Source organism: Borostomias antarcticus (genome assembly GCF_949987555.1).
Source record: "Borostomias antarcticus genome assembly, chromosome: 24".
NCBI classification, from domain to species: domain Eukaryota; kingdom Metazoa; phylum Chordata; class Actinopteri; order Stomiiformes; family Stomiidae; genus Borostomias; species Borostomias antarcticus.
Window position 1 is genome coordinate 13,387,137 of NC_140257.1, and position 23,494 is coordinate 13,410,630.

General features: G+C 47.6%; 1 protein-coding gene across 4 annotated transcripts in view; it reads right to left on the reverse strand.

Annotated features, from left to right (window-relative positions):
* LOC311325340 (disco-interacting protein 2 homolog C) overlaps window positions 1-23,494 on the reverse strand; it is a gene marked incomplete at both ends in the record, with an annotated part of 144,873 nt that overhangs the window by 28,485 nt on the left and 92,894 nt on the right. For all 4 annotated transcript variants that reach the window (XM_084458021.1, XM_084458022.1, XM_084458019.1 and 1 more), the window contains 12 exons: window positions 271-410; window positions 1,160-1,274; window positions 2,472-2,591; window positions 3,232-3,325; window positions 4,486-4,550; window positions 5,111-5,213; window positions 7,250-7,359; window positions 8,864-8,987; window positions 11,819-11,929; window positions 15,902-15,993; window positions 20,952-21,149; window positions 21,611-21,730. In XM_084458021.1, the coding sequence (XP_084314147.1) occupies window positions 271-410; window positions 1,160-1,274; window positions 2,472-2,591; window positions 3,232-3,325; window positions 4,486-4,550; window positions 5,111-5,213; window positions 7,250-7,359; window positions 8,864-8,987; window positions 11,819-11,929; window positions 15,902-15,993; window positions 20,952-21,149; window positions 21,611-21,730 (1,392 nt within the window). The remainder of the gene's footprint in view (window positions 1-270; window positions 411-1,159; window positions 1,275-2,471; window positions 2,592-3,231; window positions 3,326-4,485; window positions 4,551-5,110; window positions 5,214-7,249; window positions 7,360-8,863; window positions 8,988-11,818; window positions 11,930-15,901; window positions 15,994-20,951; window positions 21,150-21,610; window positions 21,731-23,494) is intronic.

Sequence of the window (23,494 nt, forward strand, 5' to 3'; positions counted from 1 at the left end):
GAGATTGGGAGGTTGTGGGTTCGATCCCCGGCCGAGTCATACCAAAGACTATAAAAATGGGACCCATTGCCTCCCTGCTTGGCACTCAGCATCAAGGGTTGGAATTGGGGGGCTACATCACCAAAATGATTCCCGAGCGCGGCACCGCTGCTGCTCACCGCTCGCCCAGGGGATGGGTCAAATGCGGAGAACAAATTTCACACACTCAGGTGTGTGACAATCAGTGGAACTCAGTCTTAGTCCCTCCCGGTGTCGGTCGGGTCCGGTTACCTCCTGGCATGACCGTGCCCACGTCCTGCACCGTCAGGACGGAGAGCTTCTCCTCCGAGTCCACCCTGATGACCCCGTGGCTCAGCCCCTGCATGGACAGCACTCCTCTTCCCGGCGGCTGGCTGCTGTCGTCCGTCGGCCTATCGGGGGGAACCACGGAGATAACGCCCGCCAATCAGACGGCGCAGTGCTTAACGGTTAGCGAATGGGAGGCTGCCACAGTAGCGGAAACGCCCAGAAGGTGGTGTGGAGCAGTAAAACATCTGTGTGTGTGTGTGTGTGTAATGGGGGGTTCATTAGTGTGTGTGTGTGTGTAATGGAGGGTTCATTAGTGTGTGTGTGTGTGTGTGTGTGGTGTGTGTGTCATGGTTTTATTGTTCATTAGATTTGCCAGTTTTGAAGCTGCGCTGCCCAAAATAAATTGATGCAATTGCCACGGTAACGACGATGGCAAAGTGCCAGCTATTAGCGTGTGTGTGTGGCGCACGCAAGGCGTTTTAAGGTCGTCATAATCAGGAGCAGCGACCTATATCTCAAATTACAGAACAGAAGTTAATTAAAGTTGCCCTCATTTTGTGAGTGGCGGCCATTTCAAGTTGAGCTACAATATGAACCAGATGGGAGTAAATTCCCAGAACCTCCCGACCCACAGCACAGTAAACGAGTCACCAACAGTTAAGACACTAATAACTAACACATGTAGTGTTCTGCTGTGTGTGTGTGTGTGTGTGTGTGTGTGTGTGTGTATGTGTGTGTGTTGTACCCTATGATGTTATTTGAAACAGATCGACTCACTATGTGTATGGTGTGTGTGTGAGTGTGCGTGTGTGAGTGTGCGTGTGTGTGTGTGCAAGTGTGTATCTGCGCGCGTCCTCACGTGTGTGTGTACCTCCTGATGGCCACAGTGAGCGCCTCTGGGGAGCTGGCGCAGGGACATATGACCTCGGGCTTCAGACCCTTGCTTTGGAAGACATTGAGGAAGGCATCACATGACGAGATGGACCCTGGGGGGGACACACAGAAGAATACCTCATGATTAAAAGTCTTCTATTCACAAGTAAGAAGACCCACTTGTTGACAACAGCGATCCCCATGTGATATGTGTGGTTTTGTTTGTTTGATGCCCTAGATTGGTTTGAGTAGGAGGTGCAAAGTCAAGCTTCTTCACACTCACGTTACATAATAGTGCCATTTTCAGACGATAAAAAAGACTGAAATATGTCTGCTCTGCCGGCTTGTCAAGCTCGGGTGAGTCGAGTCACGTCAAACTTTATATGTACTGGACAGCACATTTAAAACAGCGATGGTTGTATTGGATGTGTTGCTGACTCACTGTACAGAACACATTTCCTCTCAAGGCCGTTCTATTCATCCTATTCTACCCTATTTCAGCCTATTCCATGAAAGGACAAAGTCATGTACAGAGCTATAGAGAGGAGGTGTGTGTGTGTGTGTGTGTGTGTGTGTGTTCCTATAGGACAGGACTGTGTACAGAGCTATAGAGAGGAGGTATGTGTGTGTGTTCCTATGTCAGGACTGTGTACAGAGTTATAGAGAGGAGGTGTGTGTGTGTGTGTTCCTATGTCAGGACTGTGTACAGAGCTATAGAGAGGAGGTGTGTGTGTGTGTTCCTATGTCAGGACTGTGTACAGAGCTATAGAGAGGAGGTGTGTGTGTGTGTGTTCCTATGTCAGGACTGTGTACAGAGCTATAGAGAGGAGGTGTGTGTGTGTGTGTGTGTGTGTGTGTGTGTGTTCCTATAGGTCAGGACTGTGTACAGAGCTAAAGAGAGGAGGTGTGTGTGTGTGTGTGTGTGTGTGTGTTCCTATAGGTCAGGACTGTGTACAGAGCTAAAGAGAGGAGGTGTGTGTGTGTTCCTATAGGTCAGGACTGTGTACAGAGCTATAGAGAGGAGGTGTGTGTGTGTGTTCCTATAGGTCAGGACTGTGTTCAGAGCTATAGAGAGGAGGTGTGTGTGTGTGTTCCTATGTCAGGACTGTGTACAGAGCTATAGAGAGGAGGTGTGTGTGTGTGTGTGTGTTCCTATGTCAGGACTGTGTATAGAGCTATAGAGAGGAGGTGTGTGTGTGTTCCTATGTCAGGACTGTGTACAGAGCTATAGAGAGGAGGTGTGTGTGTGTGTGTTCCTATGTCAGGACCGTGTACAGAGCTATGGAGAGGCGGTGTGTGTGTGTTCTTACAGGGGTTGGAGCCATCGGCCACCACCAGCATGCGCAGCGAGCTGAGGTTGATGTCCCTCTGGTCTCTATGGGCCACCAAGGCCCAGTGCATGTCCCTGGACTTCACACACGCCACCTTGGCTGCGGAAGGGACATCGCCAGGGAGACACCGTGAGGGACAGCTGACACGCTACGGTCTACTATCACGCTCTGGGAGGATGAGTCGACACGAGTGACGACGTTTTTGACACGTTTTTGGACTTGGCGGCAGATACTGTGTGTGACCGCCACAGGAAGTTTGATCCTGATAAAAATACGCTAGAGTGAGTTTTTCATATTACGAAAATTGAAGTTTGTGAAGAACCCACTCAATACAACAAACAGTTTTAGGATCACTTTGAAGACCTTTTTCTCCACTCAGCGATTTCAGGTATACCGACATTAACAGAAGCATATCTTCTTCAAATATTTGCAGATTTCAATGCATGGCACATCATTTGAAATCGTATAATTAACACTTTCATAATCAGTAAAAAAAAAAAGAAGGAAAAAACCTTGGCAGACATCACGACCAAACTTCCAGTGGCGGTCACATACTGTATAGCAAAATCAAATGGTCACATATAGTTCAAACTCAAGCGACTAAAGTACACTTTGAATACTGTACTGTAAGTGCAACTCCTTTTTAAGTGAAGCGGGTGGAATCCATAGTGTCTATCGGGAGTCAGTCGGACTGCGTAGTAACATACTTCTACACATCGTGTGAGGGCTGATTCAGTACCTTTATATTGGCACACTTTCTGGATCCAGGAGAGCGGGTTGACCTTCATGAGCGAGTAGGGTATACTGATCACATGCATCATGTTCATCACGCTCTGCAGGGAGAGACACACGGGAGGCCTGTCAGTCTGCGCCCACGCAACAGCGTGAACAACACAACTACACAGCTGTCTGTCACAGTCTTCCACCGGTAAGGCTTCCCTGCCTTCTACTCTGAACCCAAGCCTGTTACCGTACGTTATGAGAAGCCTGTTACCGTACGTTATGAGAAGCCTGTTACCGTACGTTAGGAGAAGCCTGTTACCGTACGTTATGAGAAGCCTGTTACCGTACGTTGAGAAGCCTGTTACCGTACGTTATGAGAAGCCTGTTACCGTACGTTATTAGAAGCCTGTTACCGTACGTTATTAGAAGCATGTTACCGTACGTTATGAGAAGCCTGTTACCGTACGTTATGAGAAGCCTGTTACCGTACGTTATGAGAAGCCTGTTACTGTACGTTATGAGAAGCCTGTTACCGTACGTTATTAGAAGCATGTTACCGTACGTTATTAGAAGCATGTTACCGTATGTTATGAGAAGCCTGTTACCGTACGTTATGAGAAGCCTGTTACCGTACGTTATGAGAAGCATGTCACCGTACGTTATTAGAAGCATGCTACCTTACGTTATGAGAAGCCTGTTACCGTACGTTATGAGAAGCCTGTTACCGTACATTATGAGAAGCCTGTTACCGTACGTTATGAGAAGCCTGTTACCGTACGTCATTAGAAGACTGTTACCGTACGTTATGAGAAGCCTGTTACCGTACGTTATGAGAAGCCTGTGACGGTACGTTATGAGAAGCCTGTTACCGTACGTTATTAGAAGCCTGTTACCGTACGTTATTAGAAGCATGTTACCGTATGTTATTAGAAGCCTGTTACCGTACGTTATGAGAAGCCTGTTACCGTATGTTATGAGAAGCATGTTACCGTACGTTATTAGAAGCCTGTTACCATACGTTATTAGAAGCATGTTACCGTACGTTGTTAGAAGCCTGTTACCGTACGTTATGAGAAGCCTGTTACCGTACGTTATTAGTATGGGATAATAACATGCTTCCTTTTCACACGTTTCATCTCCTGCCCAGCCTGGTTGGGGGGTAGCGGCACACTAGGACTGTGGGGACACTGCGCTGGCTGGGGGGGGGGGGGGGCGGACGCGCTGGGGACACCGGGGTCCCGGGACAAAGACGGGCGGCGGCTGCTCTCACCGTCAGGATGCCGTGCCACAGCCCAACGTCCTTCTTGAAGTCTAATACATTCACTATGGTCTCAGCTGGGGACACAGGGAGGGAGAGAACAGCAGTGAGAAGGAGAGAAAGGGAGAGAGAGACAGAGAGATAAGGAGAGAGAGAGAGATAAGGAGAGAAACAGAGAGAGAGATAGAGAGAGAGAAAGAGAGATAGAGATAAGGAAACAGAGAGAGAGAAACAGATAGATAGGGAAACAGACAGAGAGAGAGAGAGAGTCACACACACACACATACACACACAGAGACAGATAGGTAAAGACATAAGTAGAGATAGAGAGAAGGAGGAATAGAAATTGATATGGAAACAGACATTAGAGAGATAGAGAGAGAGATATTAGAGAGAGAGAGAGAGAGATAAGGAAGGAAATAGACATCATAGCGAGAATGATAGGGAAACAGACATAAGTAGAGAGAGAGAGAGAGAGACCAACAGAGAGAGACACAAACACGGGGAGGAGAACAACACCACAGATGAACTAAAACATGTCAAAGCACCGCTCATGCGCTACACAGCGTGGCGGTCTCTTACGGCTACTGAGGCGCTCTGACTGCGCCCGCCGCGGGAGGCGCGATGGCGGCCGTACCTTCAGTATATCCACAGGATTGGGTGAGCGCCTGGCAGTGCGCGAGCAGGGCTATCCTCATCACCGTCACCCCGAGGACGCTGCCATCTTTACACGTCTTATACTGCCGGGAGAGAGAGGAAGAGGCGGAGTTACGGCTCCACATCACACGTGCTGCATGACAGATCAACAGGTGTGCAACACAGGTGTTCAAAAAAACACGATTCAAACAATGTCGCATGAAAACCCATCCCTGCAACGTTCACCCGACGAGCCCAGCCAGTATTCTCCCGTCGGTCAAATTGTTCACCGTATCAATTATTCAGGGTATAGCGCTGTACATTCCACACATTACTAATGGAGGCGGCAGCGCATTAGGCATTCTGATGGATCACAGCATTGATTTCTATCTGTCTGGGGAGATGGAAGCGACAGAAGAACTGAATGTACTTTATTCGGTCATTAGGACATCATTAAAGGAATGGATCATAGTTTATACATCTCACAGAGGATCTGATGGGTTTTATTACACTGGTACTGTATGGAGATGCTGTCCAGTGTCTGTCCAGTCCAGTAGTGATGCAGTAGAAGTAGATTTACCATCTGGATGACAACAGAGCTAGAAAAATATATTTAGCCCCGTTCCTGCTGATGTATTTCTGTATTTCCGTCTCTGTAAACATGTACTTTTAGATAGACGTTTAGAAGAACACTAGAATTAAGGGATAGCACAGTATTGTTTTCGGACGAGCAGTACTTAAGCCGGTACTTAGTTGACTGTGCCAAGCTCGGCAGTCTGAGAATAGAAGAGCCTCATCATTTTGTTCTCGGTGATTTTCTTCCATCTTTTCAATCACTTCTCATCCAGCCGAGCGCATGCACACGCACGCCTTGCTGCAGGTTCAATTACAGGGCCGGCAACCAAATTGAAACGGATCACGTTAGGATTACTGCAATGACCGCTCCGCCGTAGAGCACGGGCCGGATGTCCGACGGCTAGAGTGCGACGCTCGTCAAAACCCGCAGAGTGCGTCGGAAATCGCACGGCGCAAGCGGCCGTGTCTCGCCAGGGCCTTGGCGCTACCGCAGCCCCGCTCTGGCTACGCGGGATGCGCCAACTGCTGGAGGGAAATGGCGCGAGTGTGCGTTTGTGTTTCTGGAGTGTGTTTGTATGGGATGCAGCTCTGAAACTGTGAGAGACAGCCTGACTGGAATTCAGATAATGGTAGGAACACCCGTCGTATTTCTGAATAAAATATACGAATCGCTCTGGTAGTTTTTGTATAATCCTGCTTTGTGAGCGAATGAACGAACGAACGAACGAACGAAATAACACACACGACCGAAAATATACCCTCCGCCAGCAGTCGCTGGGCGGAGCCAATAAAATATACCAATCTATAAAAAAAAAAAAGGAGACTTCTCAAGGAAAGAGGATGTTGTTCTGTAGATCCATTTAACAGCTCTATCTCTACGCCCGTTGAGGACAGACCTGAGTGAGTTTGATTTAGCTTGTCAAGCATAACAGAGCAAATGCAATAGTACTAAAGTGCATACTCTGCATGTAGGCGGAGTTAAATCAAGCGCACCTCAAGTCCTTCAAACGTTCCCTCAGAGATATAGTACAGGAAGGCTGTGTTCCCTCGACGTAGGCCGTATAGTACTGGTAGGTGTCTTACCTCAATGTAGGCCGTATAGTACTGGAGGGAGTCTTACCTCAATGTAGGCCGTAAAGTACTGGAGGGTGTCTTACCTCAATGTAGGCCGTATAGTACTGGAGGGTGTCTTACCTCAATGTAGGCCGTATAGTACTGGAGGGTGTCTTACCTCAATGTAGGCCGTATAATACTGGAGGGTGTCTTACCTCAATGTAGGCCGTATAGTACTGGAGGGTGTCTTACCTCAATGTAGGCCGTATAGTACTGGAGGGTGTCTTACCTCAATGTAGGCCGTATAGTACTGGTAGGTGTCTTACCTCAATGTAGGCCGTATAATACTGGAGGGTGTCTTACCTCAATGTAGGCCGTATAATACTGGAGGGTGTCTTACCTCAATGTAGACCGTATAGTACTGGAGGGTGTCTTACCTCAATGTAGGCCGTATAATACTGGAGGGTGTCTTACCTCAATGTAGGCCGTATAGTACTGGAGGGTGTCTTACCTCAATGTAGGCCGTGTCGTTGTTCGCATCCTTGATGTGTGGGAACCAGTCTCTGGGAGGCTTGGATAAATGTTTGGACTCTGTCACAAACCACAGCAGCTTTGGCCATCCTGAGTGGACAGACAAATGACGGTTTGTCCCACGTTAGGGATGTGACCAAATAACAGTAAACAGAAAAAGCCGAGGCAGTCTCACCGCTTGGCTCCGCTGCGGCCATCAACGTCAACCGTCGGCGTCGACGTTCTACCGTCAAACAATCAAGAAATGAACCTCGGCGATTCTCTAACGTCGGACGCTTAATTAATTACAATGGATTCATTTCCTTAGCGTCAGATAGTTGACGGTTGGCGCTGATGGACCCAGTGGAGCCAAGCCTTTAGTCTGCTACAGTAGGCTACAGTGTTCTAGTGACCTGGTATTCATTCAGAAACAACAGAGGCAGTATTAGTGGATTACTGTACGTACGTATGTAGCAATGAATCAAAGTATTAACCTGAATGTTCGTTTTTGTCAATATTGCAAATGTTACTTCTGATGTAAATAATGATCTGAACTCAGTCATAAATACGGTTGGTAATAAGACTCTGGCAACGCAGCGCTCCAAACGGACCACAGAACAAGCTAAGCCACCAGACTATTGCATTGGCTGAATGCTGAATGTTATTGAAATGGGGGCGATTAAGCTGGGGGATCAATGGGCTGAGCACTCCTCGCTAATGAGTCTGCCTCTAACACACACACACACACACACAAACACACAGTCTCTCTCTCGCTGTCTCTCAATCTATGCTAAGAGAATAGCTAGTGTACTGTATAGCCAGTGGCGTCATGCTGCTATTTATACGGCCATTACTGTAGACCTGATGAAGGCATTAATCATTGGGAATGTTCTCTCTCTCCCTCCCTCTCTCTCTCTCTCTCTCGCTCCTTCTCACCCCCCCCTCCCTCTCCTTGGACATTGTGACCCTCCTCAAACCCATGCAGTCTGTCAGCCTCTCTTCTGCGCTGCAGCAAAACTGCCTTTGTCTTCAATTACATTACTCTGCCCACCCTTCTAGTCCAATAACTCTCCCCATCCATCCTGCTGAGAGGAGAGGCCGAATTCTGCGCCTGAAGCAGCCCGGTTGGAACTCAAAACCCCATTCCTTATCAGGGCTCTGATACATGGAGCTAGCGAGGAATCAATCTGCTCTGAAGTGTCGGCCTGGGTCTGCTACCGGGCACGCTTGTTGCTACTGAGCTGTGTCTATGACTACGAGGGTGTCCGATGATATGATTGGCTGACGCTGACAGGCCCGGCCGAGTCTTCCTGATCGCTGGTGTACGACGGCGCTGTGTCAGTGTTTTAGCTACATGCTGCGTTTAACGTTTTGGAATTGACAAATCCCTTTGATGACATCAGTGCTTAGTCCCGCCTCTATTATTTTACTTGACTCTAATGCATCTCTACAGACCTAGAATGGATGATTATAGCTTCAGCTGTGTGCCGTCCTGTGCTGCATCAAATCAATGACGTATGACACACCACGGCTCACAAAACCATGTGACATGTGATGACATCGTCTTATGACAGCGGCCCATCGTCGCGGTGCATCGCGGTCAAGGCAGGCTGACCTTTGAACTGGGGGATCTCCCCGGTGGGGCTCTTGGGCAGGCCTTTGTGGCAGGCGTCGCTCGTCAGGGCCACCGTCACGCCACAGCTGCCAAGCAGGAAGCCGATCTGCTGACTTCCTGCATCCTGGAGAGAGGGAGAACAGGGAGGAGGGGGAGGAGGAGGAGGAGGAGGAAGAAGAAAGAAAACACGATTTTTTCTGATCATGTAAGACGAACATGTACGGAGAATTCAGGGATGGTTTGCTACAGAGCACAGGAGGACAAGCCGGAGCTGATGTCATGTGTATTTTTCCTTGAATCTTTTTCATTGGACACCTGGAGCTGTGCACAATTGCTTATTCTAAGTCTTGATTTAAAGTGTGTCTAGAAAGTCGTTCCAAGTGTTACCAAAATAGCTACAGTATTCTGCTCAGAACCCTGGAGGAATAGTTCCACACAGTGCTGTATTTGGAGTGTGCTCGGCGCCCCATGGATGAATAACGATTATGTAGAATATACAACATTAATCAACATGAACAGGGCTGCTAACTCTCCATCAATGGCGTTTTATGACCTATAAGCATCGTTAGTTATGAGAAAACATAATAGCTTTATGCTAGCATAAAATAGCTTGCTCCTACTGAGCATAATAAGTGCACAAATCTGTGCATGTGCGCACACACACACACACACACACACCCACTCATCTCTCTCGAAGGGTCAGACCGTCTCACACTTTCTTTCCTCCCTCTCTCTCTCTCTCTCTCTCTCTCTCTACTTGACGGTCTCTCAGACAGTGTGTGGGAGGAGGCGGCCTCCGCAGTCCCAGATGAAGCAGTCTTCCTAAACAGCTCTGACATCACTGCTCCGTGGCCAGGGAGTTTCCTGCTGCTCTCTCTGTGCTTCTCTCTCTGTGCTGCTCTCTCTGTGCTGCTCTCTCTGTGGAGCTCCGCTGCTTTGTCTCCCCCACGTCTCACATGCACTTTCTCCTCATGCTCTCTCTCTCTCTCGCTGTCTCTCTCTCTCTCTCCCTTTCCCTCTCTGTCTTCTCCTGTCTCCCCCCTCACTCTTGTCTCTCTCGGCGTCTCTCTTTCTCGGTGTCTCTGCTCGTACCACCGGTGCCGTCAGTACGCGCCGGCTGAGAACGGTCGGCACGGTAACGGACCGCCGGTACGGAGAGAGACGGACCAGGGGACGGACGGGAGGAGCAGGTTAGGGTGGATGGAGAGGGGGAGAAGATAAGGAGGGGGGGGGGGGGGGGGGAGAGAGAGAGAGAGAGAGAGAGAGGGAGAGAGAGAGAGAGAGAAGAGAGAGAGAGGGGCCTTGGGGTGAAAACAGGAACTTTCACTGGCTTCAGTGAACTGTACGTGGAATGTAATGATGACACTGTATAGCAAGTATGATGTCAAGGAGAGAGAGAGAGAGAGAGAGAGAGACATACACACACACGCGCACACACACACACACACACACACACACACACACACACACACACAGGGAACTACAAAGTTCTAGCGATCCCTATTAGATCCAGATGTGTGTGAGCCACAGTCTTGTCTCATATCTCAACAGTGCTGTTCCCCCTGGGGTACCACAGAATGACGGTTTTAACTATGATCCCACGCAGCCATGAGTCCTTTAATGAAAAAATGTACTCTGTCTTCCTCTGTGGGCGAAAAACCTGCCCAAAGCCAAAGACGGAGCTGCCGCGCATGCGTCGGAGTTGAAGAGCGCTCGATCTTCTTTGTGTCAGCGTCGATCTTTGATTGTATCTTTGAAGCTCGCTGTGATTTAAAAATCCCCTCCTGGCCACTGTCAAGCCTCTAGTTCTGACATACACAGGTGCCAGAGGAGGGTTGTGTGTGTGTGTGTGTGTTTCGCTCTCAAGTTTCCCTGGTTTCAACCCCTGTTGCGTTAGCTTAATACATCAATGGGGCTATCTGGATGTCCTTGGCTACCTCCTCCTTCTCCTGCTCCAGACCCCCTGCCTTCCTGTCTGGATCACATGGCTTTGATCTGCTCCATAGAGCCACCACTCTCGCTGCCGCGGTTGGACCTCGCTCATTCTTGGATGTGAGCCGTCTACTAACTAGAACTCCAATTCCCAGGAGCCTCGGCTCGCTACTCCCATCCTTAAGCTAGGCAGGCATCAAAAGGTCCTCCAAAGTGAAGGCAAACTTTGAAGAACCCTGCGTGGAACAGACATACTGCATTTGAGGTGTTCTTGATGAAGATAGTCAAGCACAGTGGTGGTGGAAAATAGTTGAAAGGCATTCAACCCTGATCTTGAAGGAGAAATGATGGTTTAAAGGAAGTCTTTTCTGGGGCTAGTCTAGTCTAGTCTTCCCCTACTCCTGCTTGACTGGAACTCAACTAGACTATGTAGCGTCAGAACTGCCAATTTGCATATTGTTGCCATAAGCGCTGCCGACCTTTCACTGACTTCTCTGCAGGACAAACGCTAACATAGCATAACACAGCTTCACAATATAGCTAGCATAGCATGACATAGCTTAATAACATAGCTTTATAACATCCATAACATAGCTTCATAACATACCTACAGGGTTGGCTCTCCCCCAGCACTCCCCCCCCCCCCCAGACTTGGCAGCCCTGTGCCTAACATAGCTTCATAAAATAGCATAACATAGCTATCATACCTAACCTAACACAGCATAACATAGCTTCATAATATAGCAAACATAGCATAGCATAACATAGCTAACCTAGCAAGCATAGCATAGCTAACATAGCATAACATAGCTAACATAACATAGCATAACACAGCCTCTCCCTCTTTCATCTCCCCTTCACCACTCTATCCAATTAGGATCACTCTCACACCTGTCCACCCATCACTTGCTGTATGCCCTCCAACATGGAGATATACCCTTTTAATATCTGTGCCCTGATGCCACCTGGACACCAGACGCTGGCACCCTTACAGTACAGTATGGCAGGGCACCAATACTGTACCTTTCTGGTGAGCGGCACTTCGATTGGCACGGGCACAACTTCAGCCAGGAGGCAGCCGTAGAAAGCAACCATGAAGGCGGCCGGGTCGTTGTTGGGGAACACCAAGGCCACCTGTGGGGGGGAAGAGATCACATCAAGGGTTAGAGATAGAGAGAGAGGAGATCACACCAACGCAAAGAGATACAAAGATATGAGATCACACCAACGCTAAGAGATACAAAGAGATGAGATGACACCAACGCTAAGAGATACAAAGAGATGAGATCACACCAACGCTAAGAGATACAAAGAGATCACATTGATGGGTAGAGATTCAGAGAGATGAGATCACACCATTGGCAAGAGATACAGAGAGAGATGAGATCACACCAACGGTTAGAGATACATACAAAGAGATGAGAACCAGCTCAGTGGCCTTGTGGTTAGAGTGTCCACCCTGAGATTGGGAGGTTGGGGGTTCGATCCCCGGCCGAGTCATACCAAAGACTATAAAAAATGGTACCCAAAGCCTCCCTGCTTGGCACTCAGCATCAAGGGTTGGATTGGGGGGTAAGTCTCTGAGACATACTAGCGTCATGTCCAGGCGGTGTACTTGTACATCAGGCTGCCTCAAGCTAAGGAATCAGAAGGCTCCTGCCCTATAGGCCACTAGGCTCGAGGTTCTCAAGGCTACTTACTTTACAAAGAGATGAGATCATGTGTAATGTAAACACATTACTCCCCATAAACACATCTAAACGCCAGGGGTGGAAAATCCCCTTCATGTTTTGCAAAGCTATAAGTTCTCATTAGAAAGCAGCAGGAAGCCATCCCCCTATCCACAACACTGTCAGGGTAAAGAATCACTGGAGGGAGGAAGAAGCAGCAGACCTAACGCTGCTCAACTCTGCTAGCTGCCGTCCAAGATTAAGATCAACACGGAGACATAGCCGACAGCAAACCAGCTGGGGGGGGAGAAAAACAGCATAAAGAATCTAAATCTTTGGAAATATGACAATACAAACATTCCAACAAGCTTATGTTATCTTGACTCTATTGATAGAAAGTGTTCTTTTCAGCCCCCGGGGGAAGATGATCCTTTACGTTTAAATCCTTGTACAGATGGATTGTGGGTATTTTTTGTTCAAAACTGGAGCCAGAAAATGAGTTTGCCTACAAAGGGGCCGATTGAGCATCAACAAGGCCTTATCAGTACAACAGGATTGGGACCCCTCAATGAGCATCTGGCCTTGCTCTCTCTTTCTCTCTCTCTCTCACAGTCTCTCTCTTCCTTGCTCTCCATCTTTCTCACTCATTCTCTGCTCTCCCCTCCCTGCCTCTCTCTCACTCTCTCTCTCACACACACACACACACACTCTCTCCCTCCCTCCCTCCCTCCCTCCCTCCCTCCCTCCCTCCCTCCCTCCCTCCGTTTCTGCTTGCTCTCTCTCCCCCTCTGCCCCTCCCTATCTCTTTCTCAGATAACAGCTGATGGTATCTTCCCCAGACACTTTCATCTGCCTGATGTAGCCAGCTCCAGCCAAACAGATCAGTTCAGCAACATACGCTTCAGAGCTGGAACTCATAACATCACAACCCTTCCTCCACAAAAGAAATACATCATACAAGATGTTAATATCTGTCCGGTTTGTTGTCTAAACCTGAAGTCAGTGTGTCTGCATCACTGGTTGTTGCGCCCCGTGGATATTGTTATCGGGCACCAAAACATGTTGGATCAAATGTGGCTCCCGGTTGCATGGTGGGAGTGATAACAGGGAAACGTAGTCCTAAGTGCCGTTAATAGCTCCCATATTGGACTACAACCTCTGGAGGTGAACCTAAGTGCACCTTGATGGATGGATGGAGTGTGGTATCCCATTAGATCAGCTGGCTAACATTGACTTACAAGAGGGATCTGGTTACTGCACTGAGTCTAGCACAGGGTTTGTACGATGCAGTAATACAACACATTCTGTAGGACGGGCGTGCTGCTTGGAGCCAAGGTTGTGGGTTCGATTCCAGGTGGGGCCATATACATGTATTCTGAAAACATACTAGAAGTTGCTTTAAGCAAAATCACTGCTGTACACCGCTGTGCTGCTGTGCTGATTCATCTCACCATACAGCGGAGTGAAAGGGTTAAAAACGATGGCGGTTTGGGAGGAGTCAGCGAGAAAGCCTATCTTTCTTGAACAGACGGTTCCATCTATTCTATGTGATTGCTCATGCCCAGAGTGTCATTTACAACACATACTGTACCATTTATGATTTTGGCTTTCCTTATAACCCTCGGTGTCACCTGGCAGAAACCCTCCTCGCTGCACGTTAATCAAAGCGCATGGCAGGACGCAGAATTCCTTTTACATCCCATAACCCCTCATGTGGCTTATTACAGCTACCATAACGTCTCCTTATAAAAACGAGCCTAACCCCAACCCCATCCCGCCCAACCCTGCTTTCTCATTTACAGAGAGGGGGGACCGCGCATGCAATAATTAAAACACCCTCAAGCTAGTTAACGAGAAAACATTGGCTGAGCGGCAGCTTTTTGGATTCCATTTCCTTTAGCCGAGTAATCGGTAGGAGACCCACTTAGATGAAAAGGCGGAGAGGGCAGGACAGAATAATACAAGCTCAGTATCGGATGACGGAAAAGGGGGTTGCGATATTGGCCGTCGTGTGTCTTCATGACAAGCCACTTCTGCTGATTTGAAGCATGTGCTCTCTTGTGTAATGGATGCCGTATTTCACGGCGTACAATTAAGTCTGATAAAATGGACTGTTCTCTATGTGAGCAAGCTTCCTGGAAAGATCCGAGGAAAGTGTTCTGGTCTCTCTCTCCCCTCCCCCCCTCTCTCTTTCAGCACCCCTCAGAGTCAGAGTCCCTCGTCCTCTGAGTGCAATTCGATTTCTGCAATGTTTATTCATAAATTGGCAATATATATGGTGAAAACTATTGTCGGACTAAATCTGACGCTTTAGAATCTGATGGTGTACAAATGCACACTTTCTAACACCGTACTGTGAGTCACACCAAGTACAGTTGCAGTCCTACTGGATAATCTACCCTGACCCTTCCTCCTACTGTAGCACTAACTGTGTTTGTAATTAGCCGTTCTTGCACTTTTTCTTAGCGCAAGGTTAGGCTCTTAGATGCTTGTTTAGAAAGAACATGCCTATCTGAGTTCTGGTGAGTAGTAGTACACTTGATAACCTATGTTGAATGCACTTATTATAAATCGCTTTGGATAAAAGCGCCTGTTAAACGACTAATGTAATGTAATGTAATTGAATTAGCAAATCGAATCAAACATTTTATTTACATGGCACATTTCATACACAGAGGCAACACAATGCGCTTCACAGAGAAGAATAACAGCACCGAGAAAACCAACATCCCAAACGCAGCCGGAGCACAGGGGTGGTCAGGGTCTGGTCTTATCTGGGGGTTCCTGGGGACATCTGGGGACATGACGCCAGCTCCCTCCCTGCACACATCCACAGACAGACGGGGGACTGGAGCTCGGGGACCGGCTTGCTCGTGGACAGTGGAGATTACCGTCACTCAAACAGCGCTTGTCCCTTGCTCCCTCCCTCCCTCTCTAAGCCTCCTTCTCTCCCAGCTCCACATTCCCCCAAAGTCTCTGAAATTATGATTACTTGATTTTCGTACTGTGTATTACCATGTATTACCATGTATTACCATGCACTTTGTACTGTCCTTATTGTATGAACAGTGTTTTCTGTCCTCTACTTCTAAGATTGTGTTTTTTTTTGTGTTTATGTTTATTGTATGAGGACTACAGATGGAAATTAGCATTTTGCTGCATCTGGTGCAACCATCTTTTTGTTTCTTGTAATCAACTAATGTCTGTGCACATTGTCCTTTTCATAAACGAAAAAAACTAAACTTCTCTCCCTCCCTCCCTCCCTCTCTCCCTCCCTCCCTCCCTCCCTCTCTCCCTCCCTCCCTCCCTCCCTCCCTCCCTCCCTCCCTCCCTCCCTCTCTCCCTCTCTCCCTCCCTCCTTCTCTCCCTCCCTCCCTCTCTCCCTCCCTCCCTCTCTCCCTCCCCCTCTCCCTCCCCCTCTCCCTTGCGTGCTCACCCGGTCTCCTGGTCTCAGCATGGGCTCCTGTTTGGTCCCCATCTTGTGGAGGATGTTGTAGGCCACCTTCATGCTCCTGGACCACAGCTTACCTGCGCAGCGGGACACAACCCAAAACAGACCGTTAGCTGAGCAGCAGAACACAACCCAAAACAGACCGTTACCTGCGCAGCGGGACACAACCCAAAACAGACCGTTAGCTGAGCAGCGGGACACAACCCAAAACAGACCGTTACCTGAGCAGCGGAACACAACCCAAAACAGACCGTTACCTGCGCAGCGGGACACAACCCAAAACAGACCGTTACCTGAGCAGCAGAACACAACCCAAAACAAACCGTTACCTGAGCAGCAGAACACAACCCAAAACAGACCGTTACCTGAGCAGCAGAACACAACCCAAAACAAACCGTTACCTGAGCAGCAGAACACAACCCAAAACAGACCGTTACCTGAGCAGCAGAACACAACCCAAAACAAACCGTTACCTGAGCAGCAGAACACAACCCAAAACAGACCGTTACCTGAGCAGCGGAACACAACCCAAAACAGACCGTTACCTGAGCAGCGGAACACAACCCAAAACAGACCGTTACCTGAGCAGCGGAACACAACCCAAAACAGACCGTTACCTGAGCAGCGGGACACAACCCAAAACAGACCGTTACCTGAACAGCGGAACACAACCCAAAACAGACCGTTAGAAGCTGTTGGAAACGTAGTCGGCTGCGGCGAGGCACGACGGCCGCGCCCAAGACTCGGCACTCTCACGCACAGCAAACCCCGTGCACCAGTTCTCTACCCTTCTGTCGCAGTGTGTGTGTGTGTGTGCTTGTGCACGTCTTTCACGTGCGCACTTTCCCGGTGGATTTAACAGAATATGACTGGCTTTACAACCACGAGGACACAGGACAAGGGTGGAGAACTGGGACCCGTGAATAAATAAACTGACAGAAGACAGAAGAAAGCCAGCGTCAAGGACAGGATGCCCTGAAGAGAAACCCTCCTATTAAAAAGTTATATTATCACTCTCTCTGGCTGGTATCTTCTTATTGCATTTTCAGTCTCATTATCGACAATGAGCAACTTGAGCCTCCAGTCTGAACGGTCACCTGAGCTATATTACAGAGAAATATATCTCTTAAATTAGACTCAAGTTCTTCACGTATCTGACAAATTTGTTTAAAAAAAAAATCAAAGAGTGTGGGTGTGTCTGCATGAGAGCTTGGTTTATCATGCTGGAGGCAGAGAGAGCAGCTGCAGCCCTGGCTTGTGATTGGACAGAGAGCGGCTGCAGCCCTGGCTTGTGATTGGACGCGCCAGAGGGGAGGGTGTGCACGGCCAGGCCAGCAGCACGTGCACGGTGCTCTGTTCTCCAAATGAGTCTTTTAGAAGTGATTTTCATCAGAATGAACCGACTGAGGCCACGGCTGATAAACGCTTGAAATGAAGAAATAAGGGTTAAAGGTTTGAAATGAAAATAGCTCTGGCCTTAACTCTCTTTCTGTGTATCAAACGATTTATCGTTTAATGGTTCAAAAAGGACTGAACGCAGTGATGTCCTTGTCCTGTAGGACGACGTCAGGGTGACGTCTCACTCCAGGGTGGACACTGCAGGCGCTGGGGAGATGTAACTGGACATTTGGTGACTCGGGGACAGTGGTGACACCCGGCTGTACCGTGCTGCTGGACTGGCTGTGAGCGAAGTGACCCGCGCCCTGCCACCCGCGCGCTACACACCCACATCCTGGTGGCTCTGAGTCGCCAGGTTTGAGCGGCTGGCGTTCCAGATGGACTATTGGCCAGAAAAATTGTGGACTGGGAGTCGGCAGGACAGGGTTGGTTTCTTGTTTATTCGACTTCAACTATTTTTTGTGCACCGGTGACAGCAGCTCCACAAGCTCAGCACCACTTTACTGGTTCTATTAAAGCTGCCTGTGTTCTACCACTCTACAGCCAGGGGGCAGTATTTTTCAAAGAGAAAAGTTGAGGATAAACAAAACGAAATAATTGTTTCTCTCAGAAAACATGACATTAACATTTAGACTTTGATTGTTATGTGTATACAGTTGTTGGTTTGGGAGCCAGAGCTGAACTAACAAGCTTAATGGATAATGAAGAATATTAATGTGATACAAAGATGTGGTTACTGTAGATCCATGAGAACTAAATTAACAATGAGCTCTGATCTCATAATACAAGATATGAATCACAGTCATTTGAGAATTCATCAGCGCGGCTGAAGAAACCCATGTCAACTGTATCTATCCAACTGTCATCGAATTAAATGATCTAACTAATCACTAATCAGTGCTGAGATATTCTCAATATTAATCTCCAGCCAGGCTGGCTTACTGTGGAGACACGCGATTCTCTCTCTCTCTCTCTCTCTCTCTCTCTCTCTCAAAAAAAAAGAAAAAAGGATCTCATTACCTTCCTCAATTCTGCAATGTTAAAAACAAACAAACAAATAAATAAATAAAAAGTTACAATCAGTGGTTTTATTTTACCAATAAATTCCGCTAGATGGCAGTAAGAGACTCTTTGCTTACCAGCGAATGGCATAACGAGTGGCCAGAGCCATATAAGGCACGGGGGCGGAGCAAAGGCACGGGGGCGGAGCAAAGGCACGGGGGCGGCTATTAACACAAGCAGAAATGCTGGAATAACAACAGACAGGCGACCGGTAGGGATTTAAGTAGGATGCTATCAGGACGCTATCGCTCAGTGAAGCAATCTGATATCAGGTGGTTTAAATTACGAGTTAGTTAGTTTTTAATTACGAGTTAGTTTTTTTTTTTTTAAACTAGTTAGTTTTGTAGTTAGCAAATAATTTTGACAATGTGAATAAAATCAATGATTGCAGCTTTAAAATCAGCAGACCTGGGTCAAAATACTATTTGATAAACACTCAAAGTAATTGAAAGGATTTGAAATAGTATTAAACCCAGGTCTGTAGTGCAGTGTTCGTAGTAGGGATGCACGATATTATCGGCATGGCATCTGTATCGGCCGATCTCGGCATTAAAATGCAAGATGGGAGATCGGCCAACACGCCGATACCCGCCGATCCCATCCCCTCCGATCTTATTTTGCACCAAGAATGAATATTACATAATTTTAAGCTTCATTTGCATTTGCTGGTGGGCCAACACGATAAGAATATGCATAATAATACTGTAGGTCCTATGTTAATTCCACTACTGAAGAGATTTTATGATCTCTGCAATTAGGTGTAGGGATCGGTATCTGTTATCGGCCAAATGAGTTGGAACAGATCGGCAGATCGGATATCGGCCGAAAATCCAGTATCGTGCATCCCTAGTTCGTAACTACACTCACTGTGCAGACATTACAGTACGCATACTAAAAACAAATACTATCTATATTTTAGTTGTTTCACAGTTCAGTTTAATTTGATGTTGGGAACAAAACAACTTTGTCCTTGCCAGGAGATTCAAGAAACAAAAAACAAATCCTTTCTCTGTTTTAGCTGTTTCACAGTTCAGTTAAATATAGCGTTGGGAACAGAAAAACATTGTCCTCGCCGAGAGACATGAGGAGTGAAAGTGGAGATGGGAGGAGAGAGGAGAGAATGGAGAGAGGGCAGAGAGGCCAGAGGAGATCCAGATTCAGATTACGACTCCACACTGCTGTTCACACACAAACACACACACACACACACACACACACACTCACACCCTGCTTACCGCGTCTCTTCCCTGTTCCTCACTCTCTGCTGGGGTTCCTGAGTGCAGGCTGCAGATGTTTCACAGTCTGGTGAACACCCACATCTCCCATCATAACTCCCCTCCATTTACACATCAATATGGGCACACCACACACACACACACACACACACACTCGTGCAGATGGGCACACTGTCTGAACAGAGCTGACCATTCATACTGTAGCACGCTGAGAACCTGTTGCTGTGGGGCGATGCTGTGTCTATGGCTCAGTTATGTGTGCTGTGTGTGTGTGTGTGTGTGTGTGTGTGTGTGTGTGTGTGCGCGCGCCTGTGTGTGTTTTCTATGTGTCCCTGCATTCTCACAGCTACACAGGGGACCTGCAGTTCTAAATTCATAAGGCTTCACTGAAGCAAAGCTAGTTTCTCTTAGAATCTTGTTGTACCGAAACAGATTTTTGGAACTGGCACTTCAGAGGAGAGTAAGCACTTCAATCTAAGAAATAAGATCTCTGAGACGGCGCTGAATGTTCGCTGCTGAAAATCTCATACTCTAGCAATCCTATTGGGCCACTGGGAGAGGACTGGGTTCGCGGTTGCAGATTTCATTATACACTACTGTACACTACACTACACTACTGTACACTACTGTACACTACACTACACTTCACTGCAGGACCAGAATGGTGTCTGGCCCTCAATGGGAAGACACTGAACGACACTATTTCTTAACTTATTCAGACAGAAATGCCGCTTAATAACCATTAACATACATAGAATAATCAATAGGTCGATTGATAAAAATCCACTGGTGAGCGATGCAAAACATTATAAGGCTTCAGTTGCAATTCCTGTACAAATGAATACAAATAGCTATCATTTTTGCACACTGTGCTGCTATGATACAACATATTAGAACAGATTTTCCACACATTATATACTTCAGTGTGGTTGTTATTAATGGAATTATGCACCAGCAGCAGTATTGTCTGGACTGCTTATTCATCACGTAAATCTGCCGTGGGAAGCTTGTTTGTAAAGACGCAGTATTTCAAAGAGAAATCCCTCCATAATGCGAGCATGGGATAATCAATCAGGCTCACGGAGTCGCTAAGCGCAGGTTACTGACGGTAACGTGAGCTTTGGTGCGGTTAAGTGTTCTTCAGTGGTGCATCCCAGGTTGTCTAATTCGGCCATGCTCTATTCATTGTAAACAAACACGTACCAGTCATCTGTGGGAGTCATGTAAAAAGCTAAGCGAGAAAACTAGTGCTAAATGATAAAGTTTATCTATCTAGAACACACTTATGACTGCTTGCTGCACGGTGTTAAAACCCCTTTGGTGTCGTAGCTGTTCCTTACCGTAGGTGAGGATGTAGAGTGGTTTTCCGTTGGTGTCCATAGTGGTGAGACAGGGGGCTTTGGGGGAGATGGTACCCCACCTCTGCAGGGCCGCCTCCAGCGAGGGCGGCCAGTTAGTGACCACGCCCAGCTGCTCCCCCCTCATGGCGGCCATCTGAGCCCCCTCGGGCTTGGGCAGGTTGGGGTCCGGCTGCTGGACTGTGGATAGGAGACGCAGTCAGGTGGGTGGCTGAGGGACAACAGGGCGGTGGCTTCTAAATCCCAGAGCCATGACATTCTGAAAATGTGTCCCCTTGGATGCGAGTCTAAGCTACTATTAATAGTATAGATTAACTCCTACTCAAAGCTTGGATGCGAGTCTAAGCTACTGTTAATAGTATAGATTAACTCCTTCTCAAAGCTTGGATGCGAGTCTAAGCTACTATTAATAGTATAGATTAACTCCTACTCAAAGCTTGGATTCGAGTCTAAGCTACTATTAATAGTATAGATTAACTCCTACTCAAAGCTTGGATTCGAGTCTAAGCTACTATTAATAGTATAGATTAACTCCTACTCAAAGTATTTCATAATCATTACTGTGTTCTACAGTATGAATCATGTTCTACGAATCACAATCAATAGTGATTGTGCTTTGGAGAGAGATGTACTCCACCTACCCTCGAGAAGTTCCTCAAAGTCGTCGACAAAGAATTCTCTTAACGGAGGTCGTTTGGGTCTCTTCAGGGTGTTGACTAGCTGCTGGATCTTGGCAGATACTCTGCTACTGACAGGGACACCTGGAAATGTTGAACACACACACACACACACACGCACACACGCACAAATAAATATAGAGCAAAAAATTCACCAAAACCTCTTTCCTACCATAATTGCACTGGCTAGAGTGCGTTCATTTTAACCATGTCACTTTAAGCACAGACCAGACGAGAACAGTTCACTGAGCAATATGCAAAGCATACCCTCTCTGAGAGCAGAGTGGTCTCTGTTTCAAATCAAGCGTACCCTCCCTGAGAGCAGAGTGCTCTCTGTTTCAAATCAAGCGTACCCTCCCTGAGAGCAGAGTGGGCTCTGTGTCAAATCAATCATACCCTCTCTGAGACCAGAGTGGTTTCTGACACAAATCCCTGCCTTTGTTACATGGTCTTATGTGGCACGGTGCTTCGCACTGCCGCCTCACAGCGAGAAGGTCCTGGGTTCGATTCCCTCACGCGGCGCTGCTGGCACTGGGAGCATGTCGGTGCTCAGGTGGGCTCTCTCTGTGTGGAGGTGGGCCTTTCTGTGTGGAGTTAGCACGTTCTCCCTGTGCTCCATGTTCTTCATGTTCTCCTCCACAAATAGAACCCCAAAGAAGAATTCTGAGCTGTGCAGGGCAATCTACTTTTGAACATTTGAGAACCCCAAAACCTCTCCTGGTTTTGATCGATCTCCTGTCCCGACGACCCCTCACCAAGACTGGACTTGAGCAGGGCGCCGTAGAGAACGTGTGCCCGCTGCCCCTGGCCACCCTTAGAGGAAGGTCAGCATTGATGAGATGCAGAGAGCTAATTTCGTCGGCGACCACTCCTGCACGCGCGTGTCTTGTGTGTCAAGAGGCTATTATGACAATAAACGCGGATTTTAATTTAATTTCATTCTTGTTAGTCGGGAAAATGAGCACTCAACATGACTTTCTCCTAACGCGGCATTTAACACGGTAGAGAAGGAGTTTTGGCAACGCGTTTGTTTTTCTGTAATTAAGCGCGCTTGATTGATTCGGCTTGCCTGTCACAAAGGAAAAATACCAGACATCTAAACCCCAAATATCAGGTATGCTGGATAAGCCAAACGGCTTCATACATTAGAAAGCAAACCCCTCCCCCTCCCACAGGCATGCCGAGTTCAAAGCCTAAAAAGACGACGACACAATAAAAAGAAAAAGAACAAACACTTATAAAATTACACTCTCATAAGATCTTTTGTGAATTGGAGCAGAAGCAAAGATTTGCTCTTTTCTGAAACCCCCTGTGGATTAGCCCAGTAAGCACCATCTGTAAAGTTTGGCACTTGATCTACTGAGCAGACTTTGCGATGTGCGTTCGGCAAATCTATTCCTCAGTTCATTCCGTTGAGCGAAGCATCCAGCGAACACGTTCGTCTGGGTGACGTTTTCTCACCGTCAGGGGGACATGAAAAACAAAGGGGAAACATCCAAGTACGACATCCTCCATCTTTCATCCTCCATCCTCTCAGTGGAGCTCATTCACAGGAAATGACACGATGCTGTACGTGTTTGGGGGTCGTTACAGACCTAAAAAAAACGGTTCTGCGCAGTTCCTCCAAAGAATTCCAAAGGTAAGTTCTCAAACGTTGAGTGCGTTAAAACGGCCAGAGAACAGAACCCTAAATGCAGATAAGCCGAGCCACTCAAAGGAGAGGAGAATTTGAATTTCCCTGCTCTCGTTACGAGACGTTTCTGTGACGGGCTCGGGGGGAGCTACGCGGCGCCGAATGCGATTCATCAATCAGCATGATCTGTTTGGTCATGAAAAAGCGTGACATAT